The 21,928-nt window shown below is 44.7% G+C and overlaps 1 protein-coding gene across 1 annotated transcript in view; it reads left to right on the top strand.

The window, feature by feature from the left end:
* LOC108796232 (glutathione S-transferase P 1-like) overlaps nt 1–21,928 on the top strand; it is a 44,080-nt gene that overhangs the window by 13,155 nt on the left and 8,997 nt on the right. The window contains exons 4-5 of the mRNA XM_018567689.1: nt 7,254–7,289; nt 11,174–11,286. Coding sequence (XP_018423191.1) covers nt 7,254–7,289; nt 11,174–11,286 — 149 coding nt within the window. The remainder of the gene's footprint in view (nt 1–7,253; nt 7,290–11,173; nt 11,287–21,928) is intronic.

The following is a 21,928-nucleotide window of genomic DNA, read 5'->3' as shown; positions in this document are numbered from 1 at the left end:
GCAGTGTGAACGAAGACGTGTGACTGTTTCTACTGTATGGTCGCACGTCTTTTGTCTACGGAGCACGCTAGAAAACCAGCCGAAAATCGTACGATTTTCGGCTGGTTTGAACGGTGCTCGGGAGACAAATGCCGAACGGGCCAATGTGCACTGCCCGTTCAGCATTGCGGTCATTGAAAGCCCTCCCCTCAGGGGGGCGGGCTTGCGATGATCGAGAGTACGATCTGCCTGTCCAAGAACGGCAGATCGTACGTTTTTTTTTATCACTTTACAACCATCGCAAGACTAAGGTCTTGCGATGGTTGTACAGTGTATGGCCACCTTTACAATTACAATTATCTGGAGATTTTTGTCTGCGATTGCGTTTTCCTCTGAAAATCTGCCAGTTGACGGGGAGTGTACAACCTCAATTACTGTACAACTGGCAGATTTTGGTCGTTCAAGCAGGCTAGAAAACTTTTGTCTAGTTGGACAAAAATTGACAGGTTAGGGGCGTTGTTGTACAACAAAAATCTCTAGATGCAAGCTGCACACGCTCAAATGAAAATCTGTCCTTTCGATCAATGAAAATTGTCCAGGAGGTAGTGCTGACGATTCCAGGTCCCTGTTCCCATCGGCACGGGGATAAGGTGCTTTTCCAGGGGGGTGCTCGCTCATTCCCTCCACACCTACCTACTAACTTCCCTCCACACCTAAAGGGTCTGGTCTGGATAGGGACTGGTCTGGATAGTTAACTTGTCATTTTTTTTATTCTCGAGGTAGCGAGCAGAATAAATAAGCCGAATGACAACTATTCACTCAACAAGTGAACAGCCAGAGGTTCGGCTCAGCCGATTCAGATGTTGGATCAGCTCAGATGTTGGATCAGAGTCGAACGGCTCCTTCACTTCGACTCTGCAGAACATGCTGAGCATGTTCGGCTGAACCAAAGCCAGCTGATGTCTGGCTGAAATCAGCTATACAGGGCTGAAGTGAATAGCCGAACGGTGCTCTGCTTACTTCACTTCCGCACGGTTATTCACTCGGCTGTTTTTGTCAGCTTAGTGAATAACCCCTTTAGTCTTTAAAAAAAGGCTAAAGGTGCCCATACACCTTACGATTATCGTACGATAGTTGTATGCTATCGCGCTTTCGTCCGATAATCGCAAGGATATGGGCAGTGTACAACCGAAAATACTGTACTTTTGACTTTCAAGCATGTTTGAAAACTTTGGTCGATCGTACGATTATTGCAAGGTTAGTGGCGCTTCCGTCAGTACACAATTCATCTACACTGCTCATGCACAAACGAAAATACGTGCGGTTGATTACCGCAATTCGTCCAGGTGCTTCTCTTTAATTACGGCTAATTGAACCTTGCGATAATCGGGGCATAATGGGGCCGCCGTATGACAATCGTACGATGGTTCGATCATCAGACGAAAAGTGTCGTCCGATAATCGCAAGGTGTATGGGCACCTTTGAGGTGCCCATACACTGCTCGATTCTCTTACGAGAATCGCGGGAAATCCCGCGATCGTACGAGAATCGAGCAGTGTGAACGAAGACGTGTGACTGTTTCTACTGTATGGTCGCACGTCTTTTGTCTACGGAGCACGCTAGAAAACCAGCCGAAAATCGTACGATTTTCGGCTGGTTTGAACGGTGCTCGGGAGACAAATGCCGAACGGGCCAATGTGCACTGCCCGTTCAGCATTGCGGTCATTGAAAGCCCTCCCCTCAGGGGGGCGGGCTTGCGATGATCGAGAGTACGATCTGCCTGTCCAAGAACGGCAGATCGTACGTTTTTTTTTATCACTTTACAACCATCGCAAGACTAAGGTCTTGCGATGGTTGTACAGTGTATGGCCACCTTTACAATTACAATTATCTGGAGATTTTTGTCTGCGATTGCGTTTTCCTCTGAAAATCTGCCAGTTGACGGGGAGTGTACAACCTCAATTACTGTACAACTGGCAGATTTTTGTCTTTCAAGCAGGCTAGAAAACTTTTGTCTAGTTGGACAAAAATTGACAGGTTAGGGGCGTTGTTGTACAACAAAAATCTCTAGATGCAAGCTGCACACGCTCAAATGAAAATCTGTCCTTTCGATCAATGAAAATTGTCCAGGAGGTAGTGCTGACGAGCGCTAATTGCGAACTACATTGGTCTGGGCTAGTTGTAAGAAAATTGAACGAGGGTGAGAGGTCTGTACAAAAAAAAGTTGTACTATGGTTGTAAGGTGTATGGCCACCTTATGGGTTAACAGAATGGACGTCTCTATATAACAATTACTCATTCACTCATTTACAAAAGCTAGTCCTCTCAAGATAAAGAAAACATTGCACTTAGAATATTTTTTTTTTTGGCTTTAAAACAGGTTAAACCAGTTTTTAAATATTCTCTATACACCCTTTCGCCTTATACTCTCATATTTCAGTAACTTCAGCCAGTGTACTATGACCCTCCCCTTGGCTTCTTTGGTTATACAAATCACAATGACTCAGCATAAGCTGTTTTCATAAAACAAATCCTGTGGCAGACAGTTGGGCTTTACCATTGTAAGGCAGCACATCAGTCAACCAAGACAAACAACAGTAAGTAAATATTTCAAGGGGTGAAATACAGTACCCACATTTTTTACATTTCATTCTATTTATTAGCCAGGGTACTATTTCAGGGATGCTATCCATGTTTCTTATTTCTTTTCAAGCTTTAGAGAGTGACTGTGGTAGTTTTTTACACTGTAGTAGGTGTATAAACAAGCATGGGTAGATTAAAGTTTCTTGGGCGAAGTCCAGTTTGACCACACCAGGAAGCCTTTGCGTTAGCTGGAGGAACTCTTTATTAAAGGCATTCGCACCAACAGAGTGAAGAGCAATCAGTTTGAAGCATTCCTCAGTAGAGCCCCTCAACAGAAATATTATTGGGTGTTTTTAGTGTTTGGGGTATATCCTGCTGTGAGTATAAAAAATCAATGTGCAGCTGCAGCTGTTGTCCAGGTCATCACAGAAAACCTGGGGGCAAGTAGTTTTTATATAAGAAATAGTTGCTCCTTAATGGAAAAGACCCAAGAATAGAAGTTTCCTGTTGTTGGTTGTACCCATGTCGACATGGCAGCATGTTTGCAAAGCAATACAATAATAGTGTTCTGTTTCCTGCTGAGCAAGGGGGGGTTGGTTGGAATATATTGCTTAAAGTGTATTTCCACTTTTGCAGTCAAATTTGAGAAACATCGCCACATGTTTTTGTTGTTGTTTCCCATTAAAACAGCAACCTTTTTCAAAAAGAGTTTTAACCACTTCCAGCGGGTTCATGTAAATGTAAGTCATCCGTTGGAGGTGGATATACCAATAACACGGCTGCTACTGCAGCTGTGTTCTTCGTACTGTTTTAAACAGCCGGCAATCGCTGTTTAAATACAAGCGATCTGGCGTCTGTACAGGTGCCGGATCGCTTGTACGGTGCGGCACAATGTGTGTGTGTGTGTCCCTACCGCTGATGCCGCCGTCGGCTTCCAGGGCTCTGCTGTCCCCCATGGGAGCCCAGACCGGCACGGCGCATCTCCCCTGATGGATCGGGGGTAGATCAGCAGGCGTCCAGCCGCTGATCTCTTCTCCAATCAACGGACCCTGAAGTGATGTGCATTACATCACTTCTGGTGTCACTGTACACATTCTCTGGTTCCTAGAGCCAGAAGAAGAAGCTGGTGAAGCAGATCTCTGCTTCATCAACTTCTTTGGGGTCTCTAGGTGACATTAGGGGTCTGAAAGACCCCTTATGTCTCCATAAAGAGGACCTGTCACATGTTTGCTATTACAGAGGGGGATTGCTTTCCTCCTATGCGATAGCAATAAACTTGAGTGTAAATTAAAAAAAAAAAATTGTAAAAATCAAAGTAACAGATAAAAAAAGAAAAAAATTAAACTAGCTATATCCTAAGCGCAGAATAACAAAATTGGCCCCAAAAAAGAAAAAATGCAAGTCCCCCGTCCCCCACGTGCACGCACATACAACACAAACACGCGTTGTATACGTCTACGTGCAAAAACAAAAATTGCGCCACCCGTTACATATCGTTGTGAGTGTCGGAGTGAGAGCAATAATTCTAGGCCCATCAATCACTGTTAACACTAAACTGATGAGCAGTAAAAGCGTTTAACGTGTCGCCTATTGGGACACTTTGGTTATTGTTGCGCTTTCACGGACGCACGCAATTTAGGGCATGATATGTTTGGTATCTATTTACCCGGCGTGACCCTATCTTTTATATTTTGCCAAAAAATTGGGTATGACATTCTGTTTCTGTGCACTAAATTTCATTTTAGTGTATTGTATCCTTAAAATACTTGTTTGATAAACATTTGTGCAAATAGTGTGCAAATTAAAAAATTGCAACTAGCATCTTTTCATTTTACAGGGCCTCTGCTTTCAGAAAATATATAATTATTTGGGGGTCTGAAGCTGTTTTCTAGACAAAAATTCTGATTTTATCATGTGTGTGCAAATGTAAGAAATTGCTCCTGACAGCACGTGGTTAACATACACTGTACCACCCGAACTTTCAGATCTTTAACACTTTGTTAGGAAAAATAGTGTGCAAATCTAGAATTTTCAAGCAAGTAAGCAAAAGGTAAGCAGCAGATGCTAAATCTTTTTTAAGATTATGCTATGTGAATGGAAACATGTATCAACTATAAAGTAGATGTTATTTCAATGTGGCTGCAAAAGTGGAAATACTTTTTTAAACCTTTTTTTGAGAGAAACATGGAGGCTGCAACTGATGTTCTTCTAAAAATGCTGACTGCCTGGTTACTATGCTGGTTTCAACTCCTTCTGCATGACTGGACTGGAACAAGTTTGCAGATTAGGAAAGTCAGAATAAAGTCCAAACTCTATATCTGCAGCATTACCTACTGTCTTGCTAAGTGAAATTATTTATTTACCGCTGCTAACACAGAAATAATGTATTTAGCCTTCCTGTCTTGTAGTATAATCAGAATAAGGCCCCGTTTACACCACGGCGTTTCATCACGTGTTTTTTTCCATGCTGAAATGTATACAAATCAAAATCCTATATATTCCTAATGGGGACGTTCGCGCTAACGTCCAATAGTCCATGAGCTTCTTTTGTGGTGCTTATCAGTTCATTTTGCTCTATAGACTTCAGTGGAAACGCACCAAACCGCGCATTTTTGCGCTTTTTCATGCTTTTTTTGGCGGGGGTGTGCAGCATATTACAGGGGGTGGGGGATGGCGACACACATTACTAGTGGGGGGGGTGCATGATCCCTTGGTCCAGCTCACTGACGTACTGATGTCACTGGTTGCCAGGAGCTGTGTGGGATGCTCTGGCTGGCCTCCTGCCCAGCTCCTGGCAACCAGTGACATCAGTACGTCCTGCCCAGCTCCTGGCAACCAGTGATGTCAGTGAGCTCGACGGGACCCCAACCAGAGAGTCACATGTTGCTAAGAGCTCTAAGCAACCAGGGATGCTTTGGCCGGAAAGGAGGTAGCAGGCACACCTACCTTCCCTCCCAAGTGACTCAATGAGATGCTGCCTTAGGCAGGGACATGGTATACATGGATTATTGGATCACAGTGCTTCCTCCTGCCCAGCTCCTGGCAACCAGTGACATCAGTACGTCCTGCCCAGCTCCTGGCAACCAGTGACATCAGTACGTCCTGCCCAGCTCCTGGCAACCAGTGACATCAGTACGTCCTGCCCAGCTCCTGGCAACCAGTGATGTCAGTGAGCTCGACGGGACCCCAACCAGAGCGTCACATGTTGCTAAGAGCTCTAAGCAACCAGGGATGCTTTGGCCGGAAAGGAGGTAGCAGGCACACCTACCTTCCCTCCCAAGTGACTCAATGAGATGCTGCCTTAGGCAGGGACATGGTATACATGGATTATTGGATCACAGTGCTCTGGCTCCTGCAGAATAGCGTGCATCCACTAATGGAACATTTCATCAATGGCACCCTCCTGGGCATCTTTTCATAGTTTGCTTTCCCTTTGCTGAGCTTTTTTAAAATGGAACAGCTTAAAAATGTTAAACAACTGCTTTTTGGCAGGTTTTTTTTCTCTTTTTACATATTTTAAATATTTCCTATATGAACAATCCAGTTGAGATCTGTCCTTTGATGCTTTTTTATTTGCATTGACAGCTAAAGTGACACTAAACTTAAGAAGGCATACAAGTACCTTAACTATTAACAAAAATGTACATTTGTGTATCCTTAAATCATCATTTAACTCGTGCTGACACTGTCCTTCCTTCTAGAGGGTGGCTACTTTTGTTCCCCATGCTGCAAGTTCACTCCCGTGATGGACTACAATCTCACGTTTAGTTTACTAATTTGTATTGAAGTTATAATCTATCACGGGAGCTTTGAGGATCTACAGCCTATTGATACACAAATAAGGTACATTTGTATTAATAGTTAAAGTAGTATTAAACTCTCAAACTTTTTTTAATAATGAAGCCAGATCAAACAAATATACGCTGATTCTGAACAGCTTCTTCCAAGTCTCTGAGCTTAGCTTCCCTGAACTTCCTGTCCAGTACAAGAGCACAAGGGACAGAGCAGACTCCATCAACTGTTCATCTACTTGCTTGGAGGAGGGAGGAGAAGGGGCCAGGGGGAGGGAATTAGCTTGATTTGCTGTATCTGTGTTTGTGGAGACACACAGCTTACTAGCACACACAATGGTGATTGCATAGCACTCAGTTTGAGAAAAGAGTGACTCTAAAACAGGGAGTCAGGACCAGTGCTCAGGAGACCAGCTGATTTTGCAGGAAACTAAAACTTTTAGGGCCCATTCACACCAATTGCGGTGCATTCCAGAGCACTAGCTGCTGGAACGCACTGTAATTGCACTCTCAACTCCCCCCTTCGTTCATTGAAGTAAATTGCACCGCAGCCATGCCCTCCGCCCGCAGTGCGATCGGACACATGGCAAAACATTTTCTGCGATCTGGTCCAGTGCGAAAGCAAGAAAATGCTGCTTGCTAAATACAAAAAATAAATAAATTGTAACTTGTTTCAAGTGCACTAATACAGCTACAATCATTTTACTATTTGAACCAGAAAATATTTTCTTAATGTTAGGGAAATGCAAAATGGTGCTCCTCTAATGTAGAGTTCGGCTAATTTTGCTGCCAGTTTCAGTTGGATAACTATCATAATAGGTATCTCAATAACTTTGTCTAGCATTTTTTTATATAGCTCTGTCTGTTTATAGAGCATAATTATTTTATTTTCTCTTGCAGTGTCTGAAATTGTTATAACTTATTTCCCTGTAAGAGGTAAGTTGATGATCTTTATAGGGTACGCTCATATTCCATAACTAAAGATTGCCAGGACCAGTACTACTCTGAAGATAAAGATCTTGCTCAACTTGGTATGCTCTTGAGGGTGGCACAAGTTACGATTTTCACCTGCGTTCTGACCTCTCAGCTCTCTCCATTCCCTTGAGATAATAGACACCAGTAGGTGGAAGTAATGCTTATGGGTGGGGCTTAGTGCTGCCTTTCTCAGTGGAAGGAAAAATATGACATATCAGCACAATTGGTAGATCCAGAAATGTATGCTGTTAAAGATATATGCAAAGCTCAACTTTTCCCAAAACAGTCAATCATGATCCTGCCCCCTTTCCGAATTCCAAGGCTCCTCATTAATATTTTAAAGATGGGCACATTCATTAAGTGGCAGGCAGCCCCTGGGCTGCTGCCAAAACAAACCTCATGGCAAACCTCAAGGCAGCCGAGTGAACAACCCAGCCGAAGTGAAGTGAGAGGAACAACGTTCAGCTATTCACTCCGGCTCAGTACGGCTGATTTCACTTGCACTTTGGTCAGCTGAACATGCTCTGCATACTAAGCCGATCCAACATCCTATTCTCATAGGGGCCGAAAGGCAGTGAGTGAATAGCTGAATGCCGCTGATAGGCATTTGGCCCAGCTATTCTGCAACGTTCCTCCGTGGTACCGAGCAGAATAGAAAATCAATGAAAAAAGTTAAAAATATCTTTAAAATGTAAATAAATAGTAAATTAAAAAACAAAGATTTTTTAAAAAAGAAGAAAAAACAATTGGGCCGAGCTAGCAGTGAAAGCTAGCTCCGCCCAACGGTCTCCTATTGCCGGCACCTGCTAGAGTCTTCTAGCAGGTCCCGGCAAATGAATAACAACTGGGCGGAGCCGACCATGACATCTCAGCTGGCTCCACCCAGTTGTTATTGTTTAATGACAGATCAGCGTCCCCTGGTCATTTGGGGACGCTGATCTGTCATTACAACTGGGCATAGATCACGGCTTGCTCCATCCAGCTGTCAATTGCGGGGCTTACGTTAGCTCCGCTTCGGCTGTCACTTTGGCTCAATTGAGCCGAAGCATATACCTTTGGCTCGGCTGAGCCGCTTGGCCGCCTTCGGCTGCTGTTCGGGCTATTGTAAATAGCCTGTGCAGCAGCCCTTCAGGGCTCTGGCGGCCGAAGAGAGCCGAAGGATCAGCCAAAGCTACGGCTGGATCCTTCGGCTCCTTCGTGAATAACCCCCAAAATGTTGCTTGATCCTGCCACAGTCATGGAGCTACTTATGTATGCTACTAATGTATGCAGCACTGATCTTGCTGCCTTGTGATACTGTTGATGCTAATTAATTATCCAGCTGGTGCACGCAAGCTGTCTACATTATTTAGTAGTGCTTCTCCTACCCTTCTGCCTGCTAGAGTGTAGCAGCCTCTACTCTTTTAGTAGCCCATAGCTTTAGAACTATGCATGGTGGGAGTCGGGTAAGGGTCTTTTGTTTATATAGCTGGTGAGACGTGCCATTTATTTGGCAGGGGGAAGGGCAAACAAAGGGGGTTAAATTGGAGAGTATATGGTGGAGGTTAATATAGGGGAAAAGTAATATGTATATGACTTTAGGAAAGGTGAAAGAAGTAGTTTCTATAACAATCTTTAACAATTGTTTTAAGATTTCCTTTCTGATCAGAAGTACAGACAGACATTCTGTAAAATTGAAAGTCAGTTTAATGTTTAAACTGCATATTTTTTAAACCCCCAGATTTCCTACCTTACTATGTACTACTGTACACAGTTTACAAAGTACAGAATCCCTGTGCTATGAGGTGTACAGCACAGGGATTCGTCATAACATACAGCATAGCATAAACGAGGAGTATTTTACCTACATAACCCTACAAAACTCCCCTATTTTCCTCCTTTACATTGATGGTTAGAGGGCAACCCCCAAAAAAGCCATTGGTATGGTGGCCAATGAAAAGGTAAGGACCCACTAATAAAAGCCCCATTTGCATTGGTCAGTGTAAATGATGCAATTACACAATGCTGATCAGTATAGAATCACTAGTTAGTTTGACTTTCAGTGTAAATTCAACCTTTACCTTTTATCGGTGACCAGTTAAGAAGTGCCCCAATACAATTGTAGTAGAAAGAATGCCCCCTCCCCTATACTGCCATACTTACAACTAGCCTCCTGTAAATTTGGTTGGCCAATTACTGCAGGAGGAAATGGTAGACACTGTCTGTTTCAGGCTTGCTCATAGTTATTAACAGCTATTGTATTTTTTCTTATAGAAAACCTGTGCTTTGTCCATGCAGAGCAACAGGCTTTATCTAAAGCCCACCACCCCAGAAGCACATACTCACCTTTCCTTGGCTTCACTGCCTCTGTTCAGCTACCAGGAGGAAGACAAGGAAGCCTTGTGTAACCTCAAAGCTGCCCTGGTCTGAGTTTACAAAGGGTTATGGATTATCTTCCCACTATCATCTGGCAAGCACTACTCTTGTCACATTAGAGGAAGAGGAGTAATTCACATACACCAAAGTGCTAGGTATTTTTTTATTCCCAGTGGCTGAACCAAAAAGGAAAGGAGCAAACAAAAGGCAAAACTGCTGGGGAAGGGGCACATTAAAACAGCCCTTTGGCTTTGTCCTGCATGGGCATGGGCACGTTTCCTTAAATTGTAGCTCTAGCCAAAATTGTTTATTATTAGCTGGATAGAGTAGGACACATTTAGAACTTTAGTGGGGTACTTTAGTGGATACATAGTTCATTCAAGCATAGGTGGAAGCCTGGAGCAGCCTGCTAGTAGATGTAGTGAGACAATCAATAGTAAGTGTATTTAAACATGCTTGGGATACAAAAGTAGGGGTGCACTGAAATATCGGCCAAAAATGGCACATTTGGCAAAATGCCGAAAGTGCCATCTTTTGGCCGAAATTGCGGTGTATGCCTGGTTTCTCTCCTATCCCACTGGGCTCTGCTCTGTGTCTGCTCTGATACAGCACAGCATCCTGTGGGGAGGAGGGAAATGTTCAGGAGGTCGATCGGGGCCGGGAGGAGAGCGCTGTGAGCAGTCTGTGTCATAGGAGGCTGAGCCCGCACTAGCCCCGCCTAGCCTCCTGTAACAAATCAGGATGGAGAGCGATGTAGAGGGCAGAGACAGCGGTCACAGGAAGCCAAGCCAGCAATAAGGGGGGGAGTCAGCTGTCAAAATAGACCGAACTCTCCTACTGCACCGCCGGCTCAGCCTCCTGTGAGAGCCGATCCAGGTTTGAGAGCGGGAACAAACATTCAGCAATCGGTGATCGCTGAATGTTTGAAAATAACTGGACCTAGTATGAGTTACTATGTACCAGTTATGAATGAATAGGAAGTGGTCTACATCACTTCCTATTCATTCAGGATTGTGTACATAGTAACCCATACTATATCCACAAGTTATGAATGAAAAGGAACACAGTATAGAGGATTCCTGTTTATTCATATTTTAAAAAGGGAAATATCAGGGGTCTGTCTAGACCCCTGATATGTCACCAAAGCCACCAGCAGTAAAGTTAAAAAATAAAATATTTAATAAAAATAAATAAATAAATACCATATTAAAAATAAAAAGTTTAGAAAAACTGTACATTTTAAAAAAAGGCTCACTTGATGGACCTTTTTGTTATCACTCTTCTATGTTTCTATCAGTTTTTTTTTTTTTGCTTTTTGTATCCAGTTATGAGGATTTCCCCTTATTTCCTGTCGTGGTGACAATGTCGAATGAAGTGAGGAAAAATCTCCCAAATGGGGCCATTGACAGTGAAAAAAAGCTGCCAGGGGTTCTAACTTTGGATTCTTACCTGATATTAATCTCTAATATCAGATCTTTATATATTTACAGGGAGAGCAGAGGCCTTACGGCTCCTACTTGCTGACCAGGGAATTTCTTGGAGAGAGGATGAGGTGCAGATGCAGGACTGGTTCTCGGGCAAAGGAGATATGAAGAAAAATGCGGTGAGACACACCACTGCTCGGTTTGTTGGGCAAAGATAGTGGCACTTATCATTTTTTTTCTTAATTTTTATGTTTTAAAAGCTGTCTATGGAATTTTCAAAAAAGTTTTAAATAGTTTATAAAAAAGATCAATACGGGGTGCAACCAGGGTGAATAATGTGGAAGAGATCTTTCTCTCCTAGGACTGAGGAAAGTATTAGCCTCCTACCATGAAATTTTGTATGTTTTTTTTTGTATGGTGAAATTTTGTAAGGTGCAAGGGGGAAAGCTTTTAAATGCAAATAAGGATTTTGTACTCACTCATTTAGGCCCTGTTCACACCAGGACGGTTCGGCCGTACGGATCCGCCGACATGAACAATCCCATACATTGCTATGAGGACTGTTCATGCGGCTCCGCGCGATCTGAACCGCCTCCTGCCAGAATTGCTCCTTGACTCTTTTTTTGCAGCGCTGATCAGACCGGTTTCCATACTGCTTTCAATGGAACCGCGCTGTTCATCACAGTTTTGAGCATTTTTTATTACGTTTCAGCGTTGAAACACAATTAAAAACTCCCAAAACCGCCCTGATCTGCAACCTGGTGTGAATGGGGCCTGGTGTGAATGGGGCCTTAAGGGCAAGGCCAAACACATTTATCAAAACTGGAGCAGACAGAATCTATAGTAGCTGCGCATGGCAACCAACCAGCTTCTCTCTTCAGATTGTTCAGTTAAGATTTGAAAATAAAAGAGAGAAGCTGATTGGTTGCTATGCACAGCTGCTCCAGATTTTGTCTGCTTCAGTTTTGATAAATTCCCTTAATAGATTCTCCATAGCAATCATTGGTGAATAATTTATAATAAAAATGTTTTTTACGTGAACCTAGAATGAAAATGCAAGGTCCACTTATTACTGAGGACCCCACCCATGAAAAAATCAACAGAGAGCAAAAAGCTAAAAACAATGATAGAAAGTAAAAAAATAAAAAACCTCAGACCCAGGCTTTTAGCTGCTTCCTGTAGGCAATGGCAACATCCCTGTGCTTTAGTGCTGCCTCCTGTAGAGTTCTGGAGGTCAATGCAGGCAACAGGGTGCACACGGCAGGGGTGGGCAGGCCTCTGAATTATCTCCCCGCCCAGCTCTGGCCGACATCCTGCCCAGTGACATTGCTGGCTTCCAGCAGCCAGGGGAGTGGCTCTGGCTGGTGTCCTGCTCAGCTCCTGGCAACCAGTGATGTCAGTTGACAGGAGCTGGGTGGGATGCTGGCCAGAGCTAACTGCTGGACGGGGATATGTGTATTGCCCTTACACATCTCCTCACCGTGCTCTTAGCAACCTGAGACACTCTGGCCAAAAAGGGGGCAGCAGGCACACTGAAAACATTGTGCAGCAAAGTGTCCATATCGCCCTGCCTACCCCCCCCCCGACACCCACATAACCAAAGAGATGCACCCGTTTTAGGGAAAGCCCTGCTGAAGTGCATTCTCACAGAACTTGGAGTACTTAGCTTTCTCAGGAGGCAGCCATGAGGAACAATGCCATCACCAGGCCCTACAGGAAGCGGCTGAGTCTGAAGTAAATATTTTAAAAACATTTTTAGCAGAAAGTTTGTAGTTTTTAGTTTAAGATGACTTGGTTGCCTTTTTGAGGCTTTATACAATTCTCTGAATTTAATAGTCCCCCCCCAATGCTAATGTAAGGACTTGCCTTAAGTGATGCCTCTTGATCATCTTCTTCTTTCCAGTAGTTTTCAGGAGTCCCTCCAGCGCTGGTGCCGGTCTCTGAACCAGCGCTGACTCCTCTCTCTTCCTGGCACTTCCTGTCCAACGGAGTCTGTGCGTATGCACGCTGCTGCATTAACTTACCTGGTGTCTCTCCTCTATTCCCGGCCAAAGATCTACGCATGCGCCCACCCCATGACCGTTTGCGGCCACCGAAGAATCTTCAGATCTTTGGAGTTTTAACCCTTTTTAAACTTTTATTTTATTGTTTTTGCATATATCTACTGCTTGCTAGCAGTAAATATATGCAAGAACATACGAGGCTTTAATTATCCTTTAAGTTAATTAAGGGTATCACTTAAACTCTAAACTTTCTGTGTTAATCGATGGTTAACATATTACACTACTCTCCTATTACTATTTTCTTTGAATCCTTTTTAAAATTTTTTACTTTCAGGGCTAGGTGACACCAGCCAAAGTGCGTTCCGGCCAGAACGCACTGGATCGCATTGTGGCCGGCTCACTTTGTTGTGGGGCAGGAGCGGGCGTGGCGGTGCATTGAACTCATCTCATCTCCCCACACGTCTCCTTGCCTTACCTCGACACCGGAACGTCCCCTGCATCGAGCCATGTCAGTATCGCTGACGAAAAAACCCCAGAAGGGTAAGCAGCCACCTATAACAGAGGCGATGGCTAAGGCCTCAGCCAAGATGGCGCCCGCGGCCCACGCTCATGAAGCAGTGTCTCGCGCCTCCTCTGTGTCCAGCAGCGATATGGATGAAGGGGAGCAGGACAGCCATGAGGGAAATCGCTCTAGAAAGAGATCTCAGACTGCCCTTTTACAACGATTTGACACCATGTTACAAAGGGCACTCCAAACTACCTCCAAGCAGATTACTTATAGATTACTGAAGGAAATAAGGGATATAGGCCAGAGAACAGCGGCCTTGGAAGATAGATGCGATGGCCTTAAAACTGACTTATCAGTGGTCTCGGGAGACATGGAGTCCCTCCGTGAGGAAAACACCCAGCTATTATCTAAACTGGAGGATTTAGAGAATAGATCCCGGCGCTACAATCTCCGCATCCGTGGACTCCCGGAGCACATAGTGGACTTATACTCCACTACAACGGCGCTTTTTCAGGAACTGGACCCTGACATTGCCCTGGAGCGGTTGGAAATTGAGCGGACAAACCGCACGCTTAACCGCAGACGACCAGATGGTCCCCCCCCGAGACGTACTAGTCAAACTGCACTTCTATCGCACTAAGGAAGCACTTGTATTAGCAGCTAGGACCAAGGTGCAGCAAGGCCCACTCACTTTCCAGGGCCATGAGTACCAACTGTTCACGGACTTGGCCCCCTCGACCATCGCCAAAAGAAGGTCTCTGCGCCCGTGCCTAGATGTCCTAAACAAGCATCGGATCCCATACAAGTGGGGATTCCCCTTCAAATTGCTCTTCACTCAAGGAGGTACTCATCACACCTGTGTCACCCTGGAAGACACACAACGTAAGTTGGCTACTCTTGGCCTAACGGATTCGCATCCTCAGAGCCCGGATTCGCAGAATCCCGCCACCCAGACCTCCAAAAGATCCAGGAGCGACTCGGATCAACGCAACTCAGGGGATTCACGCAGGCCTGCAGTCAAAATGTCCGCCAAAAACCCGCCAGCACGCTGAACAGCCCTGCCACCTCCGGTGGGCTAATTCCTCTCCTCTACCAGCCATAATGGTGGCATGCGCCTTACCTTCAGCCGATGTTTACCTCAGGTTTGATCCGCAGTTGTGGATGTCCTTAGTACCCATCTGTCTGCACTGAGATCCTCTTTTCCCACCATAAAACTAACCGCCATCCCATCCACAGTCAGACCGCCTCAGCTGGGTCTCCAGAACCTTGTAATGTATCTACATCTGAGTCCAAGTTCCTCCGGAAAAGGTTTACCACCTTGGTCACCCCCCACTACAACATGGAGTGAAACAAGCCATCTTACAGAGGGAAAAGAAACTGTCCTTTCACCATCGAACTTCCCATCCTACACCAATGCGGAATACCATTCCCCCTACCCCTACGTTCCTCGAAAATGCATTAGTTGATTTTCCCACACAATATCCTTTTGCTTAGTGCCTCACTCATTAATAGCTTTGTACAAGATCTGCCTATAAATCGTTTTCATGTAGCATCAGTGTACCAGGGCCCTGGTAACACTGTCCCTCTATACTGACGAGCAGATTAATTGATTCTGCCATCCCCTACAGCCGAAAGGAGGACTCTTCCCCAATTACTAACGTATGTATATAGTAGCTATATTCATTTGACCTGGACCCTCAGTTAGTGTCCTGAGCATTGACTACCTCTGCACTTTATTACTAGCCACACCATACTACCTTAACGCCATGTTGCCTAAGAGTACACCCCTCAGTGCCTACCTACCCACCCTCCCCTTCGGCTCAGGGTCCTGGCCCATTGTGGTCGCAAATTTTGAATATACATGAATGACATGTTCCTGTTCTTATGCTTAGTTCCATTTGGAAGGTTGATGAATGTATTGTTTGCAAATAATTTTGCCCGGGCGAGCCCGTCACTGTGTTCCCCATCTCTTGGATTCCTTGGGTGGTATGCGGTACAATAGTCCCATCCGCTCAACGTTCCAGGCATGTTGTGGATTATATCCACTACCGGTTCTAGAATTTGTGTTGCTGTTCTCTATGTCTTGTCTTGTGTATCCCTCTCCCTCTTGTCCATCCCTCTCCCCACCTTCTTGTCTCCCACCTCGGATTCACCAATCGCTTTCAGAGTTGAGCCACGTACCATCTGGGGCAAGCATACCAGCGGTCTCCCGTTTACTCAGGTTGGGTGAGTACAGTAAGCAATATCCCCCCTAACACACTATGTCTCTTAAAATTCTGAGCCTCAATGTGCAAGGTCTCAATTCCCCAAACAAGAAAACACGGGCCTTTAGATTTTTTCAATCGGCACATGTTAATATAGTTTCCTGCAGGAAACTCATTTCTCCAGAACGTCCTGCCCCAAATATTTTAGCTCCCAATTTCCAAATATATTCATGGCCCATGACTCATGCAAAAAGAGAGGGGTCCTTATTGGCTTCCGAAGATCAGTGAACTTTACATGCCACTCGGAGACCCGGGACCCTCAGGGACGGTACCTGATCCTCACGGGTCTCTTGGATGATAAGGAGGTCACGCTTGTTTCCTATTATGCCCCCAATGTGGATCAGTTAACCTTCTTTTGGGACTTGCTAGAAAAGGTTCACTCCAGATCAACGGGAGCAGTTATCATGTGTGGAGATTCCAACATGGTACTGTACCCGCATCATGATAAATCCAAAACATCTCCAAACTGCCTGCACACGGCAAAACCATTTAGGGATCTAGTGTCCTCCTACTCCCTGGTAGACAGCTGGAGGGAGTCCAACCCACATAGTACTGATTACACGCATTATTCCCATCCACACGATGTCCACTCCCGGATTGACCATATCTTTGCCTCGATTTCCTTAACTCCCCACATCTTGAATTCCCATATTTTGCCAATATCATGGTCGGATCACTCAGCAGTGACGATCCTTATTCCTACCCTACTGCCCACCCCTACTACATCTACTTGGACCTTGAATGATTCCCTCCTGACTGATCCCTCCACTAAGATCCTGCTCGAGTCCTATATAGCAGACTACATCCAACTGAACCGAACGCCTGATATCTCACCTGTCACCCTTTGGGAGGCCCATAAACCTGTCCTCAGAGGCCGGATCATCCAATTATCATCTCAACTTAAGAAAGAAAGGCTGCGTAGACTGACCTCGCTTGAGAGAACCTTTAATGAATGCTCCCAAACCTTCTCACAGGACCCTTCTTCGGCACATAAAACTGCATTGGAGTCAGCTCGCCACGCGCTGAATCTTCTGCTCACAGACCATGCCGCTAAACAACTGCATCGCACAGCCCATACATTTTACCTTAAGAGTAACAAGGCAGATTCTCTCTTAGCCACTAAACTTAGGCGGTTAGATCCGACCTTTAAACCCATCAGACTACGTACGACCAACGGGGCCCATACCAGTACTCCAACGAAAATCCTGGATATTTTCCATCAGCACCTCCGAACCTTGTACACTTCTCAAGATAATTTCACAGCTGACCAAGTAGACCGCTTCTTCGACGATCTAGCCCTCCCACACCTCACGACCTCCCAGATTGCCTCCTTTGAAGAACCTATCACGGAGCAGGAAGTCCAGGCGGCAATCGCTTCACTTCCACGGGGCAAACGTCCGGGAGTGGACGGCTTTACAGTAAATTACTACACCACCTTCAAGGACCTCTTAACTCCTCTTTTGACAGCCACGTTCAACTCACTCCGAAATGGGAAGTCCCTAGGGCCAGATTCGCTATCATCCCTGATTTGTATGATACCCAAACCTTCCTCTGACCATACTAATCCCTCAAATTACAGACCAATCTCTTTACTGAATGTGGACGTCAATCTACTAGCCAAAGTCCTAGCTAATAGACTGAATCTGATCATAGGTAGCCTGGTCTCCAATGACCAGGTAGGCTTCATACCTACCAGACAGGCTTGGGACAATGTCCGCAGAATCTCCCTCTTCTCCCATATCGCCAAGACTAAGAAGATACCCACCGTGCTACTCTCGCTAGATATTAAAAAGGCTTTTGATAGTGTTTCCTGGCCATACCTTTTCCACACATTGCGTCACTGGGGCTTTGGTGCTTCATTTCTGACGTGGGTGTCTGCCCTCTACAAAAACCCAACAGCACGTATTAAATACTCCGGCTTCTGCTCCCAACCCTTCCCGATCCTCAGGGGGACCAGGCAAGGATGCCCACTATCCCCGCTCCTCTTTGCCCTTGCACTAGAACTTGCCCAGAAGATCCGCAACTCTCCTGACATCTCCGGAATTGAACATGCTGGTCTCTCTCACAAAATATGCTTATTTGCGGATGACGCCTTACTCTTCGTCACCAAACCCGTAATAACTCTACCCAACCTCACCAAACTTCTATCAGACTTTGCCTCAATCTCTGGACTCTGTGTGAATGACTCTAAGTCCATGGCCCTAAATATTTCTTTACCCCCTATGCTTGTTGAGTCCCTTCCTAACACTTACCCTTACTCATGGTGTGCTGCCCACCTCCCCTACCTGGGAATTAAACTTGGACAATCTTACCAATCCCTGTATAGCTCCAACTATCCGGACATGCTGAAAAAATTGTTAAATATGCTACAGAGGTGGTCCCACTATCGTCTATCCTGGCTGGGCAGAATAGCGGCGGTCAAAATGACCCTCCTACCCAAAATCTCAAAAAAATTTCGAGATGACCCGCACAGTCCTAGACTTATCTCCCTTCTATATTCCATCCTTATCACACCACCCGACGCCCCCCCTCCCTCCTATGTGACCCAATGGGAAAGAGACCTAGGACCCTCTCCCACGGATGACTCTTGGCACTACTCCTGGGCCAACACTAAAAGCAGTTCCCTTTGTGCAAGCATGTTGGAGATTAACTACAAAGTACTCATGCGCTGGTACTTAGTGCCTGCAAGAGTGGCTGTCTATAATACTAATTGCTCTTCTGCCTGTTTTCGAGGATGCTCCGATCGAGGTACATTTTTCCACATATGGTGGGGCTGCCCACGTGTCTCTGATTTTTGGGACGAAATCTTCCTACTGATCTCTTCCCTGTTCTCGGAAACATTAACTAAGGATCCCTATTTTGCTCTCCTTAATTGTAGACCAGAAAGCCTTTCCCGCAAACAATTCAACCTGGCCATGCACATATGCACCTCGACTAAGAGGGAAATAGCAAAAAACTGGCTGACCACATCATTGAGCGGCAACAGTGTCATAAACCACATCAACTGGATTATGGCGCATGAAAAAAGGACCGCACAACTTAGTGACAGAATGGCAAAATTTGAAACCATTTGGTCCCCGTGGATAGAGTATTCTGCTGCATCAAACATCCCCCGCCGCCTTTATACGCTGTAATAGCTGTCCATTATCCTCACCCATGGAGACAACACCATCTACATCGGTACATGGTTTGACTATGCAACTATTCCATCACACTCTGAAATCCGACTTCCCATCCTCCCCCTTGTGCCCCCTCTTTCTCTGTGCGTCTCCCCCATACTGTGTCGTGTTGTCTGTCTTGTGTGGTGCCACAAAACCCTTGCTTTTTTTAATTACTGTATATTTCTAATTTATATTTATTTATTATTATTTATTATTAGTGTTGCTATCCTCGTTACCCAGTGCCTAGGTTCTGCCTTTCCTAGTACTCTAGATCTAATGGTCTGCACTTATTTCATCTTCTGTGCCCGTGTGGCTTGGTATACTGAGCTTAGGGTAACGGGAGGACGCTAGTTTGTGTCCTCCCGTTACCCTTTGGAGAACTATGGGGAAAAACACTGACCCCATAGTTCTCCTTTAAGAGCACGTAGATAGTACCTGGGCAGTGCGATCGGGATGGTTTGCAATGTGTATAATATCCGAGGTAATATTGTCATTTTAATTACATTTATCCGTCCCGTCAGAGAGATACCTGGGCGATGGTTAAACCACTTATTAAGATCCCTTCTAATGTTATTTAGCAGGGTCATGTAGTTCACAGTAAATAATTCCCTGGTCTTGGGGGTGAGGAAGTGCCAAGATATTGCATTTTCTGGTTTTGCCAACTAAAGGGCATCGAATCTTTCAAAGCTATAACGATATGTGCTGGAGTAGAGATATTTAAAATTTCTGACTTTGAGAGATTAATTTTAAAGTTCGTTATTTGGCTATATATTTCCAGTTCTTGTAGTACTGACGGGAGTGATATCTGCGGTTGTTGAATAAAAAACAGAATGTCATCCGCGTAGGCGGCTAACTTATGTTCTGTAGTGCCTACTGTAATCCCCGAAATGTTATTATTACCTCTTATATTAATAAGGAGGGGCTCCAATGACAGGGCAAACAGTAATGGAGATAGTGGGCATCCTTGTCGTGTTCCATTATATAGGGAGAATTTAGCTGAGAGGACCCCGTTAATCTTAATCTGGGCGGTGGGGTTGTTATACAAGGCCATTATTCCCGTCAATAATCTGGGCCCCAGGCCCATGGCTTGTAGAGTGATCCGGAGATAGTCCCAGTCAACTCTGTCAAATGCCTTTTCCGCATCTGTAGATAGAAGCAGAGTGTGGTTCGATGATAAAGAGGCCTGATGAATTAGGCTAATTGCTCTCTGGGTGCTATCTCTAGCTTCTCTGCCTGGAATAAAGCCAGTCTGATCTGGTGATATTAGTTGGGAGGTCAGGCAATTAAGTCTAGTGGCCAGGATTTTTGCAAAAATCTTGATATCTGTGTTTAGTAATGATATCGGCCTATAGCTGCCGCATACGGTTGCGTCTTTACCTACTTTGGGGAACACAGATATATGTGCGTGTAAGGTATCTCGTATTGGTGGTGTGCCCGTCAGGAGGGAGTTGAAGTACTTACATAAGTGTGGCAATAAATAGTTCTGGAATTTTTTATAATATTGTAGTGTGAATCCGTCAGGGTCAGGACTTTTCCCTTTGGCCATGGCGGCAATCACTTGTTGTATCTCCTCTATATCTATCAGTTGCAGTGCGTGTAGCATGGTTTTAAAGCGTACATGTGTATGGTGGGATAAGTGTGTTTCCTGCAGGAACACTATATCACAGCGTTGGCTCCGTAACTCCTCACGGGGGTGTTCGGCTCATCACTAGTTGTAAGTTATTATATTGTAGTTAGCCATCGGCATATAAGGAATCGGTACAGTTTTTGCCACTTACTTCTATACCGGTCGACCCCCTGGGGAAAACTGTAGGGAAAAAAGAGGTGGGCGGGGTGGGGAAAAAGAGAAAGGAGAAAAAGAGAAAGAGAAGAAAAGAGAAAAAAAAACAAAAACAAAAGGAAAGGACATACATTTAAAATACCATAAGATAGGGAGACGTATCTGATAAGGATTACGTCCTTGTATCTACTCCCTAAACAAAACCCTCGTTTTGACCACTGACCACCGTCAACACAGACCCCATGCCTTTGGTGGTCTATTTCTGAGGCCCTCCGCTATGGGCCCTATGATGGGTTTTACTTAATATCTGACGTCTATACACGCCATCCCATCTCTATATTTGGTGATACTTACTGACACCAAGCTAGATCATCTGAATGGCCAAGCGCTAGATCTCGTAAGCAGAGTGTCTTACTCAACGTTTATGCACTTGCACAATTTGTTTCGAAGCTAAATTTGATGTAATTCCTCCGATTTTTCATTTGATACCTACACTCGCTTCTCTTCGCCTGTGTATTTACAGAGAATATAGATGCAACACCTGTAATATTATTGCTTAAGTACACCTTCACTGATTCCCCTATGACAGTGTTTTATTACTCATGCACCTTGTATTGTATTGTAATGTACTGTGATGTACCCCTTGACGTTTTAAAACAATAAAAAAAAACTATGGTTAAAAAAAAAAAAGTACGGCATGCAGTACTTTTTAAGCGCACCACAGTGAAACGCGGTGCAACTGCATCGTACCACGGTGAGCCCATACAGCTTAATAAAATGTCACCTGTGACATTTCAACAACGTTCTAACTAACAAAAAAAGTGTGATGCGGCTCAATCGAGTGCATCGGCTCTGTCTGGGCACACCACCAGCAGCCGTGCGGTTGAGCAAGGCTACGGGTGTGAACAAGTCCTTAAAGTGAGTTGAATGTATATATGTTCAAGGCCATCATGCCAGAAAATATGCTGTATCAATGCATCAAGTTTTCCAACAGGTAAAGAGTAGCGAACAGATCAGTAAAATTGTAGGTTATCAGAAAAGACATCTTGGAGTAAACAAAGTCCAATTAATAAATAAAATTTTTTAAAATGTATTCATATATTAT

This window comes from Nanorana parkeri, unplaced genomic scaffold (genome assembly GCF_000935625.1).
Source record: "Nanorana parkeri isolate BGI_ZX_2015 unplaced genomic scaffold, ASM93562v1 scaffold1084, whole genome shotgun sequence".
NCBI lineage: Eukaryota > Metazoa > Chordata > Amphibia > Anura > Dicroglossidae > Nanorana > Nanorana parkeri.
Note: the sequence above shows the minus strand (reverse complement) of the source record. Positions and strands in the feature narration are given on the sequence as shown.